General features: G+C 39.7%; 1 protein-coding gene across 3 annotated transcripts in view; it reads right to left on the reverse strand.

Annotated features, from left to right (window-relative positions):
• Positions 1 to 4,289: 4,289 nt before the first annotated feature.
• STAU2 (staufen double-stranded RNA binding protein 2) overlaps positions 4,290 to 13,485 on the reverse strand; it is a 183,957-nt gene continuing 174,761 nt past the window's right edge. For 2 of the 3 annotated variants that reach the window (XM_086740934.1, XM_086740932.1), the window contains 2 exons: positions 10,838 to 10,926; positions 8,888 to 9,998 (listed from right to left, as the gene is read on the reverse strand). In XM_086740934.1, coding sequence (XP_086597060.1) covers positions 9,905 to 9,998; positions 10,838 to 10,926 — 183 coding nt within the window. In that variant the 3' untranslated portion in view covers positions 8,888 to 9,904. Of the gene's footprint in view, positions 5,516 to 8,887; positions 9,999 to 10,837; positions 10,927 to 13,485 lie in introns of those variants that run through there. The other variant, XM_086740933.1, reaches the window with a different exon arrangement.

Consider the following 13,485-nt stretch of genomic DNA (forward strand, 5'->3'; position numbering starts at 1 on the left):
TAACCACAGCCTAATCCTGCAAACACTTCCTACCCAGCAGAGCACTTACTAGCGCGTAAGTAGCCCGCTGACATCGGTGGATTATTCCAGGTAGTACGTCCTAGGAAAGCTAAAGAAGTGTTTGTACCACTGGGCCATTTGGTTTGCAAGCTCTTGGGGGATATTATCTTTTGTCTATAAAGAATCATGCACACGCACGGTGCTGTATAAATAATTAATAATAACAGAACTCACATCAAACTAGCACATGTGGGAATTCGTACCACTGGCTTTCCTGGCCGCTAGAAGAAAAATCACAGAATTACAGAATTTGGAAAAAACCTCCTGATAGCATTCTGGGTTTGTGGAGTTCGCCCCGCTTTGGGAAAGTGTTTTCTCTTCCTCCGCACCAGAGGAAACACTGAAGGACCTTCACCTGGCAAGAAATGCACAGGAAGCATATTTTAAGTTAATCCAAAATCTGATGAATATCTCCCAAAGGTAAATTAAAGCTCTTATCACCCTGTCTAACCCTTAATTGCATAATACAGGAGGTCTGGGTTTTATCAAGCTATTGACTCTTTTTATATTAAGATTTCCTTGGCTTTCAGCAACGTTGCACAAATTGTTCCTTGGTGAAGGCCTTAAACAATAAAATAAAACTGATAATTTTATTTCTGATGCACTCACCCTTTCTATTCTCAAATTTTGTTATACTCATTTCTCTCTGAAGAATGACAGAATTAATCTGAATGGATCAAAGTTATCCAACAAAAATTAAAGATTAAACCAGGGTAAGCAAATATGCAAGCAAAAACAGAGCTGAGAGGCCATAGAAGCTTGGAACTCTAATGTGATGTTACAATACAACTTCTGTATTAAAGAGAAAACCAAAATGCTCCCTCTTAAAAAATGTGATTAAGAAAGAAAATAAACCTAAGGTACCTGTTAGACCATAGTTCCCTCTTGACCCCAGATGCAACAGGTGGTTTCTGATTCCAAGAATCCATGAGAATGAGCCTTTCTCTAATGATACTGAGTATGTCTTGGTCATATATTTCTTAGGCTTGTATCACCTGTTCCTCAGAAGGAAGTTCATCCCTCAGGTGCAGTAGTCATGAAAGAAGGTAGTTTCCTTCTTGGTAAGAAGACTTCTGTTTCCTTATGTGGAGGGTGGCATACGTACATATATTCAACTGCTGTAGTTTCCACATGCTTTTGCAGACCAGATCAAATTGTAAGATGCACAGAGTGACATTCCTATGAATTTTTGTCATGTTGATAATGTCTTTCGTTTGCAGGTAGAATACACTTTTCCATCCTTTAGCCACCAAAATATGGAAGTCACCGGGCTACTTTCCATCCCCATGGAAATCATTCCACTTTGTACAGAATAATTTAATATTCAGTGGTTCAGAAAGTACGAAAGTGGACATGAATAACTGCCTCTTGATTAGCTGAAATTGATACTTCACTATTTCAAGGAAAAACTTGAAACACCAGACTCCTTCCCATCCTACTCTGCAAGTACCCTAAGCACCAGGTAATAGGAACACTTTTCCTTTCTCACTGATTTAGTGAATGCTGAATAGACCTGTGCAAAGTGAAGAGGACCAGATGAAGAGATGGATGACACTGCTTCGGCAAGACTACAGCCTGATGACTCAGGGCATTCTCCAAAGCAAGGTGCAGAGGAAGAAGTTAAATTCCAGTCTTAGCTACTGGGTAAAAGGCAGATTTTCTGTCAGCAGGAGTTCCTCCTTCACCAGTGCTCTGTATGTTGCAGAATCCCTGAACATCTACAGGACAGGGTGTCCTCTCCTTGGGAGAAACAGAGCATCCAGCTTCAGAGTCTCAAAGTGTCTGGAGTAGGAAACATTTCACATGGCTAAGATTAAAGTGCTTCTGAAAATGCCCAGAAATTGAGATTTACATGGGCAATCTTCTGCTTTGAGAAGCTGGCTGTCTGTGGACTTTAAGATGCTTTGTGTTAGATCTGAAGCGCACAGAGATTTTTCCATACCTAGTTTTCCCTCAGGTAAGGCACGTAAACTTCTTTGTATGTAAAATGTAGATGCTTCTTGAAATTGCTCTGTTTTCAAATTGGCAGAGAGATCTTTTGTATACATATATTTAAATGTACATGGACACATACATATATACGTAGTCTGAATCCATTCACACACACAGAACCACACAAGTATATACACAATATACAAAATATATTATATATTTTAAAAAAAATGTTTAACTCCATTTAAAAAAAAAGCCAGTACTGTCCCCTTTTCCAGATTTTGCAAAATCACTATTTTGTGTTTATTCTTCAACAGAAACAAAATGTGAAGGACTTCTCTTTGTAAAAAGAAAGCAAACCATGGTTTATTTGGGAAGGGTTTGTTGGGTCTTTTTGGTAACTTAAAATTTAAAAGAAAGTAGCAAACAAAACGAAGTCATGGAAGTTATTAAGGCTCTGATTTCTCACAAACTTCTGTTTAATGAAAATGTTTTCACAGCCTTTTTTAAACCTATGTGGAAACTTTTGCATCGACTCTTGTGCAAACCCAGCATTTAGGAATACAATGGATGCAGAGGGAAGGGACAGAAATCTCCTGCACTTACCTTCAGATACCTGCAAAATCAGCAACAAAATTTTGTACATAAGTGTCACCCTCAAGGACTTGACAGCATCCTTCCTCCTCAACAAGCCACTTACTTTTGTATAGGTCTTCACAACAGAATGATAGACCTTCTGGTATTTCAAAAGCAGTTTCAAAATGACTCCAAAGGTGATACTGTGCCCAGTTGGGATCAGATTTTCAGAAGACATCAGAAAATCTTGTCCTTTCTGCCATATTTTAACTAGGTCACTGCTATTAACATTCTGGCCCTGGGTTATTTTGTCTATGAGTTAGAAGAAACATTGAAATAGTAGCAACATCTTTCTCTGTGCTGTGCTGATCGCATGCAACAAATATTTCACAATAATAAAAGTAGCTTTGTTGAAATGAGCTGCATAAATTGACTGCACAGCCTTAGGCCTGGTGACTTTTCATTTGTAAGGAACAATTTATTTTCTGTGCTTATTTAATTGTTTACTCCTACCATATACTATACATGGGAACTGTAGTCTCTGCTTACCAGATACTTACCTACACTATTTCTGGTGCATTTGAACACAATTCCCAGCTTTACAAGTCATTATTGGGATTGAATCTTCAATCACTAATAGCCCAACGGACATGTCAGCTAGGGACTTGGTTAACAAGGCTGTATATAAAAGCTGGTCTAATTGCTGTGTTAGACTTTAGACTGGTACATCTTCCTTGACAACAAAAAAAAATTCTGTACCTATTTTACTGTATATTTTCTTCCCATATAGGAGGAAGTCAAGTCAAGGAGGAAGTTAAGCCAAGGAGGAAGGAAAGACTGGGAGAAACTCTTTAGCAGGGCCTGTTGCAATAGGACAAGGGGTAATGGTTTTAAACTAGAGGGAGGTCGATTCAGACTGGATGTAAGGAAGAAATATTTTACAATGAGGGTGGTGAAGCACTGGAACAGGTTGCCCAGAGAGGTGGTGGATGCCCCATCTCTGGAAACATTCAAGGTCAGGTTGGACAGGGCTCTGAACAACCTGATCTGGTTGGAGATGTTCCTGCTTCTTGCAGGGGGATTGGACTAGATGACCTTTAAAGGTCTCTTCCAACCCAAATTATTCTATGATTCTATGATTCTAAGTTTGGTTTGCAATAAATTGTCATTTTATGATAAGACAAGACAAAAAACTTAAGTTTAAGTACTTGGGTTGTCACACTTCTATTTGATCTCGCTAGCTACATGGCTTGGAGGTAAAATATTGCATTCAATTCAAATTCTATTGAAGTTAATGGACAAATGTCTACTGTCTTCAGCAGAGCCTGGATGGAGCTCAGTCCTTACGTTTCAGAAAAAAAAATCAGGTATAATTTAGGCAATAGGTAACTCAATTTTTTCCACCACAAATGAATGTCACATTTGATTTCTTTTTGCCTATTTGCATATTTAAATATCTGTCATCTTTGCTTTGAATCACACGTGAAGATCCCCTATCTTTAAACTCATATAAATTACAAAAACTGAAAGCTATCTATGATTCTATCTAGAACTGGTGAGCAGGACGGGGGGGGGGGTGAAAATGGGCAGGGAATTAGATTACATTGGTTTTATTATTATTGCCCTTGAACATTTTTAACAAGTACTAGTGGCTTATAAGAAAAGAAAATCTGTGCTGCACAAACAATCACAAACAAAAGTAAATAAGCAGTCTTAGGTGATCTGTTTTGAAGCACAAAGATATTTTAATATGCTGTAGTGAGAGGCATAAACTTTTGCCCAGGTGAATTTTCTTCACATTTCTTGTATGCTGTCGGACAAAACTTCACGGGCATTCAGGCTCCCCTAGATCCTGGCTATCATAAACAAAGGAAAGTTTGTCCCTGAAATAAGTTATATTTTCAGCTTAGTAACCACCCTGTTTTGCTTTTCCTCTTCTCATAAATCAATTATTGAGGTCTATTTAATTAAGAACAGATTAGAAACATTTTCAATGTTTTTTTTAAGATTTCCTTTGTGCTGAAGTGCTACAGAGTTAAAACACCAAGCACAAAAGTGCACAGCCAGCCATGACTAACTGCGTAAAGCAAATAACAAGCTGTATGATCAAAAATGAAAGCCAGTGCCATTCATGTGGAATAATGGAAATCATACCACCAAAACACTTCATATACATCTCATCTACCAACATACACACTTGCTCAGCTCGTATCACGCCTCAGGAATGCAGTTACAAGCAGAAAGGGACCTGCACGAGAGGTAAATACCCAGAGGGGAAGATGTGTTTCCCTGTGCCTCATCGTGATGGTGCTTTACCCGTTCAGCTCGAGGTTCGTCGGCTGTGGGGAGGGAAAGGATGAGCTGGCTGTTACTCAGGACATGCTTCTCTCCTTCCAGATCTTCTGGAGATGTTCTTGGGGAGCTGCACCAAATATACACACTGAACACTATTGCTCAGTGCAGATAATTTACAGTGTTTGAGCAGGCAGGCTGGTAAAGGACACTCACTACCCCTTCTCACTAATGACAGAACAATGTCCCCCAAAGCACACAAAATCATCACGCAATGTTGTATTCAGGGCTCTGACATAGTTGCTGTCTTCACCATCATTAAAAATAACCTTTCAGCCTCTGCTGATTTTTCTCTGGGGTTGCAGAGGCCATTCTTATCTAAGCAAAGAAAATCTTACCTGCTTCTGGGGTGCAACTGAGAGTGGGGAAATGCTGGATGTTTCTGGGAGAGGATAAGGAGATCTTACCAAGTGTATTTTGTTCATATAGTGTTTTGAAACAAACAAACAAAACCCCAACCCTCTGCCTATTAAATGGAAAACAAATCCAGCTAAAAATTTTTGCTAAACTCTTGCTGCAGGAAATGGGAAACTTTCTGCTGTTTCATGGGGAATTGGAGCAGGCCAGAGAGATGAGAACAACAGCAAGCAGCCACCTGCCAATAAAACGCATGTAGGGAAGTACTGTCAGAGACATCAAGGGCTTTGCATACACTTTAGGAAGGATCCAATTTCATTGTCATTTCAGGCCAAGGAGGAGGGGATTCCATATTCCTGCAGTCATTCATCCTGACAACTCCCCTCCTGATTTTTAAAATCTATTGTGGCTCAACGCTTTCCTCACGCTAAGAGGGGAGAGATGGCAGAGGGAACAGGAGCTTCTGAAGTTCCTCTTTAGTTGTTATCCAAAGACCCTTTAAAATGCTGCTCATGAGTACTAAATCTTTTCAATCCTATGACTACAACTTCAATCAGGTGGCCTTATATGCTGGTATAATTGTCTGTTGAATTCAATGAGGACTACAGCTGAGGGGGAAATTCAGCTCTCCTGAAAACTGGGGAATGCTGGGACAGCTGGGGACAGAAATCTACACCCTCTTCTCCAGCTCTACGGCCCCACCGCTGCTGTGGTTTGCATTCGTTGGAAGCAGCACATCTGTCCCTTTGGAAATCAGTGCTACATGTGTCAATGTGAGAACAAAAACTTCCAGAGTGTGTTGATTTGTTGACAGGTCAGTGTGCAATTGGAGATGATAACTTGATATAAAATAAACCATGTGAATTCTCATCCTTCGAGTTGTATCTGATACCCCCATCCATTCAGTGATGGGTCTTTTCCTGTGCAAGTTCCTCATTCACTGACCTCCAGAAGGTGTTGAGAAGATTTTCTGAGAGCATGCCTGAGGCTTCTATTGCCTTTGGAGCATGATTCCTCCCAACTAATGAGTATTGTAGGTCCAGAACTGATGACGATTTGGGTTCTGAATCCTTAACGAGTTGAACACAGTGCTCTCAGTGGTCTGCTAGATAGGCAGACTGCCTATCCTAAGCCTTGCTCCTTATTCCTGCCTTATTCCTAAGCACCAGTTTGTACCTCAGTTCCACATCTGTAAAATATGGCATTTGCCCATCTTTGAAAGTGCTCTGAGATCCAGGATGAGAGGTGTGGGATGCATGCTAAACAGGGAACTAAACGATTCTCAGTGCTTTGCCAACAGAAGTTTGACAAAGTCTCTACCTCAAAGAAGGTATTATCTAAAAAAAATAATTTAAAAAATATTAATTGCTGTCAGAAAAGTAAACTCTACCCTTTTAGAATGAATAATAGCATTCAAAACATTTTAATACTCTCTCAGTGTCCATCATTAGCTAATTATTAAACAAAACTAAATATAAAGTTTGCTCTGTTCCACATACCCCTATTTACCCACTCTTATGTAACTTTAGGAAGCAGTATCAGAAAAAAAAAATCACGTTAGTGAAGGAAAATAAAGTGGGTTTTAGATCATTGGACTTAAGCCCTCTCCAGCAGCTTTCAGATGCTGTCAGATCATGAACAAAGAGGAACAGCTGTGAACCAACAAGACTGAAGATCAGAGACAAGTCCACTGGCTGCTGCAACATCTCTGGCACAAGAATATTCTTTGGGCTCTTGGGAGGTTGCTAGTGATAATGCCAAAGGTTTATTTCTGTAGATGTGCGTGTGAATACTGCAGGATTTCCTTTGAGAAACTTCTCATGCATGATACACAGGTGCGCAGACTGAAACCTCTGCATGGAGACAGGAGCCTTGGAGTGCCGTAGGAACACTAAAGGTGTTCAGGTGCGTTATCTTGATGAGCCCCATACTGAGGTCTCTGTGCTCCCATCCGTACCCGTAGGGAGCAGGAATGCTTTCTTCAGATTTATGCCAGGAAAAGCTCTTCACTGGAGCCTCTTCGGTGAGGCTTGTAACCTGTGGCTTGGGAGGCATTTTAAAACTATCATCTCAGTGCACTTTACCTCAGGCTGCACAGAACTTTCTGACTTGTGATTACAACAATTATTAATCAACTCTGCATTTGGAGAATAGTTAGAAATCCTGCTACTCTATGACTCCCATCCCAAATCTGCTCCAACTTTCTATAGTTTTGAGAAAAAGAACAAGCCCCCCAGCTCAGTTACTTGCCTTGGTTTTTTTTGCCAGTGAGAATCAAGGACGCCTCTGACCAGCAAGAGGACCTGAGATGGTGATAGTTTCATAAAGGTGAACTTTCTTTACTGTTGTCTCGATTGGAGGGGCTGAATGAGGCATCTCGGGCCTAGACAGTTGGTTGCACGTGTTTGATTGCAATTTGCTCATTTAGAGTGAGGCGACACTTTGCTGTTCTCCACATGCACTGAAGCAAGCCTGGCACTCAGTGCAGGGGCCATCTGCAGAAGAGCAACTAGTCTGAAGTTTACTGGGCACATTTTTGTGGCTCTGCCTAAGGAATGGCACCAAGTGTCAAGCTGTACCTTGAACTTCAGAGCAAACCAATACAAAGGGTTTCTATGTAGTGACTGGACAGGGAACTCACCACAGAGATTCTGTTAATGCCAGCGAGCTCAGCCTCTTTCCCTTAGGACACAGTTGTCAAGGAATAGATTTGCCTTTTCCTTTTGTTCTTGTTCTCCATGGGAGGAGACAGTAATGCCATTCGTATCCTGCGCACTGGCAGGTACTGCTAAAGCATAGACTGCGCCTGTTTCTGAGCTCTCTGAGCTGGCTGCTGAGGTGAAGGAGCAGCAGAATTTCTGCTCCAGTTGCCAATTAGGCAGGTAACATATCCCTGGGAAAGATGGTGTGCAAGAGCTAGGTATTTGTCTATGCTGCTGTCGGAATAACTTGAGTCTGTCGGGTGCCAAGTGCCTCTGGAAATCTCCCAGTTCTGTGGGAACTGAAAGACTCAGCTTGTTCCTGACTCTTTTATTGAGTCAGACCCTAGAAAATAGAATGCTTTTAGAGCAAAGGCTCCTCATCTGCTGAGGGGACAGTGAATCATACCCATGAGAAACATGAAGGAGAAAAAAAGATTCCAAATTTTTAGTGACCACTGATGCTGTAAGAGCATGATGCACGCTACCCTGAAAGCCTGTCCCAGAGGTGAATCAGTGCCACCGTACCTCACACCATTTCCTTACTTTGCTGTTTGTCTGCTTTCCTGCATGAGTCACTTGGGTTATGGTCCCTGGTTTACATGCTTCTAAAATCTTGCACAATAATGTCATGACTGTGTTATGCACTTGGTAGAGACTTTATGTGTTTATTGCATTAGGTTTACATAAAATAAAATATCTGTATTTTGGATAAATAAATGACTTAAATGCCAGGATGACTGGTCTAACACAGCAAGTTTGTAGAAGGTGGTGGCATGGGGAAAGGTAGGTTGAACCCTAGGTTTGGCATGGTAGCCAGTCATTTGTTAGTTTGTAATTGATTTTTTTTTAACTTCATTGTATTAGTTGTCTACCTGTGAATGCTAAAGAAAGAGACGACACTGTCACTGTACACATGAACTGATGTGGTTTTACTGCATTTGGCCACACACTTAAAAGAAATATGCTGGTACAGAGCAGCCACAGGTCTTATCTCTGCTGCCACTCCTTTCACAAAAGAACAACCTTTATATCAACAGTTTTCCATCCTCAGCTTGATAATGTTGCAGTCCTACCTTTTGCTCTGGGTCTGAATGCAGAGATTAAAAACACTCAGTTGATGCAAACGGTGGGTTGATACAACACACAGAATGGGGTGTAGATGTGCTTCACACAACAGAGAGCAGAATCGAAGGGGAAAATGTTGCTTGGAGGCAAGACGCCTCTCTAATTGATTATGGCAAGGAAAATCAAATACCATATCGGCTTTTTTCCTGGAGTATATCAAGACTGATCATAACTAACATCTGTTCATATTAAGCAAATACTTGTCATGATTGAAACTTCTGTTTGCATACAACTCTGAGTAGTGCATCTTAAAGTCATACATATTCATATAGAATGAAGAATGCATAATGTCTGCATAAAAAGATAAGCTGTATGACTATATATGAAGACAACAACTACAATTGTCACAGCACTGTCATTGGTTAATTTTAAAATATTCAAGCATTATTTAGAAAACAGTAAGCTGAACTTAAAACTACACTACGAAAAAATCGTGTAACTGAACCAATGCTGACTCGTTTTCCTCAATATTCATCAATTTGAATGTTTCCCTTTTTTTTCCTAACACTTTTTCTTAATCAGTTGTTATTTTAACCTCCAGTAACATGATCAGACTTCTTCTGCCTCTGGGCAATTGAGTTATGCTCTGATCTTGAGTTCTAAGGGAAATGTTCAATTTTATTTTTTTCCACAGTTGAATAAACAGTACCATGTATACTATCTCTTGTGTTAGAATAGTGTTGTCTTCACATAAGACTCAAATAATGGTATTAGTCATTCATTTCCTTGTACACATACACCCTATTGCGTGTTGACAGGTTTATAAGGATGCAGTGGCAGCCGTGGGTGCTGGGAAGCTCCTAGACGACAGCCTTTGAATCCTTGCAGTCCTGAGCAATGGTGCCTGAGTTAGTCTGTTTATTGTCTGCTTTCTCTCCCAGATGCTTGACTTGTCTGAAAGATTAATACATTAACAAGAGTGGTAAGGTCCAGGGTTGCACATCTTTAAGACATGTTTATTAGCAGATGGCACATGAGATTCAAAGGTCACTGTGGAAGGTAACATTTTAAAGTGAAACAACAATATTTATGTTCAAATACTGTGCTGATGAGATCATATGGAAAAATGTTTCTGATTAAATTCATTTATAAATAGCCAAGATATATCTACGGAAAATTCCAAATGCCACTTTTAGTCTTCTTTCTCTTATTCTATTACTTCCTAATTTATTTAGTAACACAAGACTACCTTCTTACGTAAACAGACCAGCAGCTGGAAAAAAAATCTATACTGGACTTTCCCACTTTCTTAAAAAATTGAAAATCCAGTGTGAAATTTGATTCTATTGTCTACTACTGAAAGCTAATATTCCATATAAGAGTTTTTTAAGACTTGAAAGCAATTTTAAAATTCTCTAGGGTAAAATTAATCTTGCAGAAATAAGAACTTATTGGCAGACAGCTATCCTTATTTAGGGGCAATATCATGTGCTAGAACACATTTAACAAAAATCATGTTATGCTACTTACACAGAATCCATACAATGAGAAGAAAATCCTTTCCTTTAGGATTTCCATAGGAGGACTGACTGTGTCATAGCTCATTAGTAAATATTATCAGTAACGCTAAACTTGAAATTTTGTTTATCCTCTCAGATTGTCAAAAACAGGATGTAAATTCCAGAGGAAATATTTTTACACAGGTTTAAAAGGGCAACTAAGCTCTTAATTAACATTTCTTATCTACCACACCACACAGGCATTAAAATCCAGAGGATTTAAATGGTACTTACTTTTCATGTGATCCATTTTCAACTTTCATAGCCCCTTCCACTGGATCCAGTCCTTGTTCTGAAAACTGTTTCAAGGCACTTAATGCTGCCTAAAGAAAAAATGAGCTGTCAAAAAACCCACTGACATAACTGTATTAACACCAGATGAAGGAAGATGTGTATTTTGATATTCTAGATTTAAATAATTTTCTGTATATTGAAGCCATTTAGGCTACAGGGCTAAGAGAGAAGGTACATAACAGCTCCATGCTAAACAGCTGTGCTTGTGCATGGGTTTGAGGATATCTTCTTCCTGGATGTATGAGTGTCTTCCACTTGTGTTAATGTAAGCTGTATCACCTACATGAAGAACCTAATATACTTATAGGATTCTTGCCTCCATGGCCTGTAAAGTCTCTCCAGCTACCCCATGTGCTTTCCTAGAGCCAAGACTTTCTGGAGCTCCTATGGATGAATTGCTGTCTTATAGATGGTTACAGAAGGTGTGAGCAAGGGGAAGAGGGTCAGCAGGACACTACCAACACTCCAAGGCTGGATCTCAAGCAATGGAGCAAAGTGATGTCTTACACATAGGCCAGTGAAGTATGCTAAACAGTGCGAGTCAATATAGGATTATTATGAAGCATCAGCAATAGAGGAATGATCAAATTTCTGCTGACATTTTTCTGCGCAAGTGTATTCTTTATTGACCAGCTTCTCTTTCATCTTCATGAGTCCTGCTTCAGGACTCAAAATTGTTCTTCTCTCTCCCCTAACTGCTTTGGTAAAAGATAAATGACTTTTTGTAATTAATTTAGCAAAGGTTGATTATGAAACTCTCAGACACTACATGGCTAACTTCGAAAACACACCCAACACAACAAAACAATTGAGGTCAGCTCTGTCTTGAAGGTGAAACATAAAGCAGAACTGAAAACCTGATTTTTCTCTTTAATCACTCCCGCCTAAGATGCATTCAGCACTAATCATAGGGGGGGAAAGGTAATTTTTCCCAGACATTGTCACCTAAGGAAACACTAGAACAGACTGTAGGCCCTATGGCATTGTTCTTCAAGGTGAGGTAACAACTGATGTTTAGAAAATTGGAAGTTGCTCTCTTCTTAATTATTGTGACAGAAAGAATCCATGTCTCTATCTTCATTTCCCATTCATCTTGGAGAGCAGGGACTGTCCGGAACAGGAGCTGCCACTGTAATAAAGTACTAGATTTGCTTTTGTACTAATTCTCTGCCTGGATTCTCTCAACAGTTCCTTCCCTTGAAAGGTATGTTTATACAATTTAAATATTATTAGACAATGTGTATTTTGGTGAGATAAATAACAGCACAAAAATTGCCAGACTGCCCTAAAGTAAAAGACCATATATCCCAGATTTGTCTATAGTAATGACTAGCTGCCAAAGCTTCAGAAGACTTCACAAGATACTCCCACCCATAATGCATGAGGGTGGAATCTTTCTAGTCTGTGAAGTTTTATGGTTTTTGTCCTAGCAAATAAATAAAAAAGCTAAACATTTCTTAATATGTCTCAGTAAACCTCAGATTATCACTATTGCTTTCCCATTTACTCTACCTTTACCATGTGTTCTGGGCACCATGTATCTGACAGCAAACCTGCTCTCTACTTGCTCCTTCTTTCCATCCATTGACATAATTTCCCCCTTCATCTTAAAATCTCTGCTGCCTGCATCTTTTTATCCCTTTTCCATGCTGTGGCTAACAGCTGGGCCTCAGCCTCAGCTCGGTAACAACCTCTCCTGTTACAGGATCTTTCACTTTTATCATGCATTGAATGAATTCTCTCTTTCCTCATTTCTTCTGGTTTTCTTGGCATTTTGATATATTTTAATTTTATATAATAAATGCAAATATATCAAAATGTATATCATATATTATATATAGAAGGTACTTTACATGTGTATAATGTATTATATATGTATAATGTTATCATAGAATCATAGAATCATAGAATGGTTAGGGTTGGAAGGGACCTTCAAAGGTCATCTAGTCCAACCCCCCTGCAAGAGGCAGGGACATCTCCAACCAGATCAGGTTGCTCAGAGCCCCGTCCAACCTGGCGTTGAATGTTTCCAGGGATGGCGCATCCACCACCTCTCTGGGCAACCTGTGCCAGTGTTCCACCACCCTCATTGTAAAAAATTTTTTCCTAATATCCAATCTAAATCTACATCCCTCTATTTTAAAACCATTACCCCTTGTCCTGTCACAACAGGCCCTACTGTTATCTATATAATGTATTTTATATGTACATAATACATTATAAGCTTATATAAATGCATTTAGGCTCTTTCTCTACCACCTCATAGTGTCCTTTGTCATTTTAGGTGTGCATTCTCAACTCCTAGAAGCTCTAACCACCATTTGCCTTTCCATCTTTGATCTTGACTGCACAGCAAAATCACTGTTCAACTCAAATAATTTCTCCCAGTGGCAACAAGGGTCGTCTTCTACTCTCAACCCCTCTGTTTGTTCCAGTAACCCGACAACTTTCTTCAGCCCAATTTCTCTCTTCTCCTCTCCCTGGGATCCTCTTCATAACAACGTAAAGCACTACTCCTCATGCAAGGAAGGGAAGCAATTTGGGCTCCTGTGCTGCCTTGCACAGGACTGCTTCTGTATTGTACTTCA

This window comes from Chlamydotis macqueenii, chromosome 2 (genome assembly GCF_036417535.1).
Source record: "Chlamydotis macqueenii isolate bChlMac1 chromosome 2, bChlMac1.mat, whole genome shotgun sequence".
NCBI lineage: Eukaryota > Metazoa > Chordata > Aves > Otidiformes > Otididae > Chlamydotis > Chlamydotis macqueenii.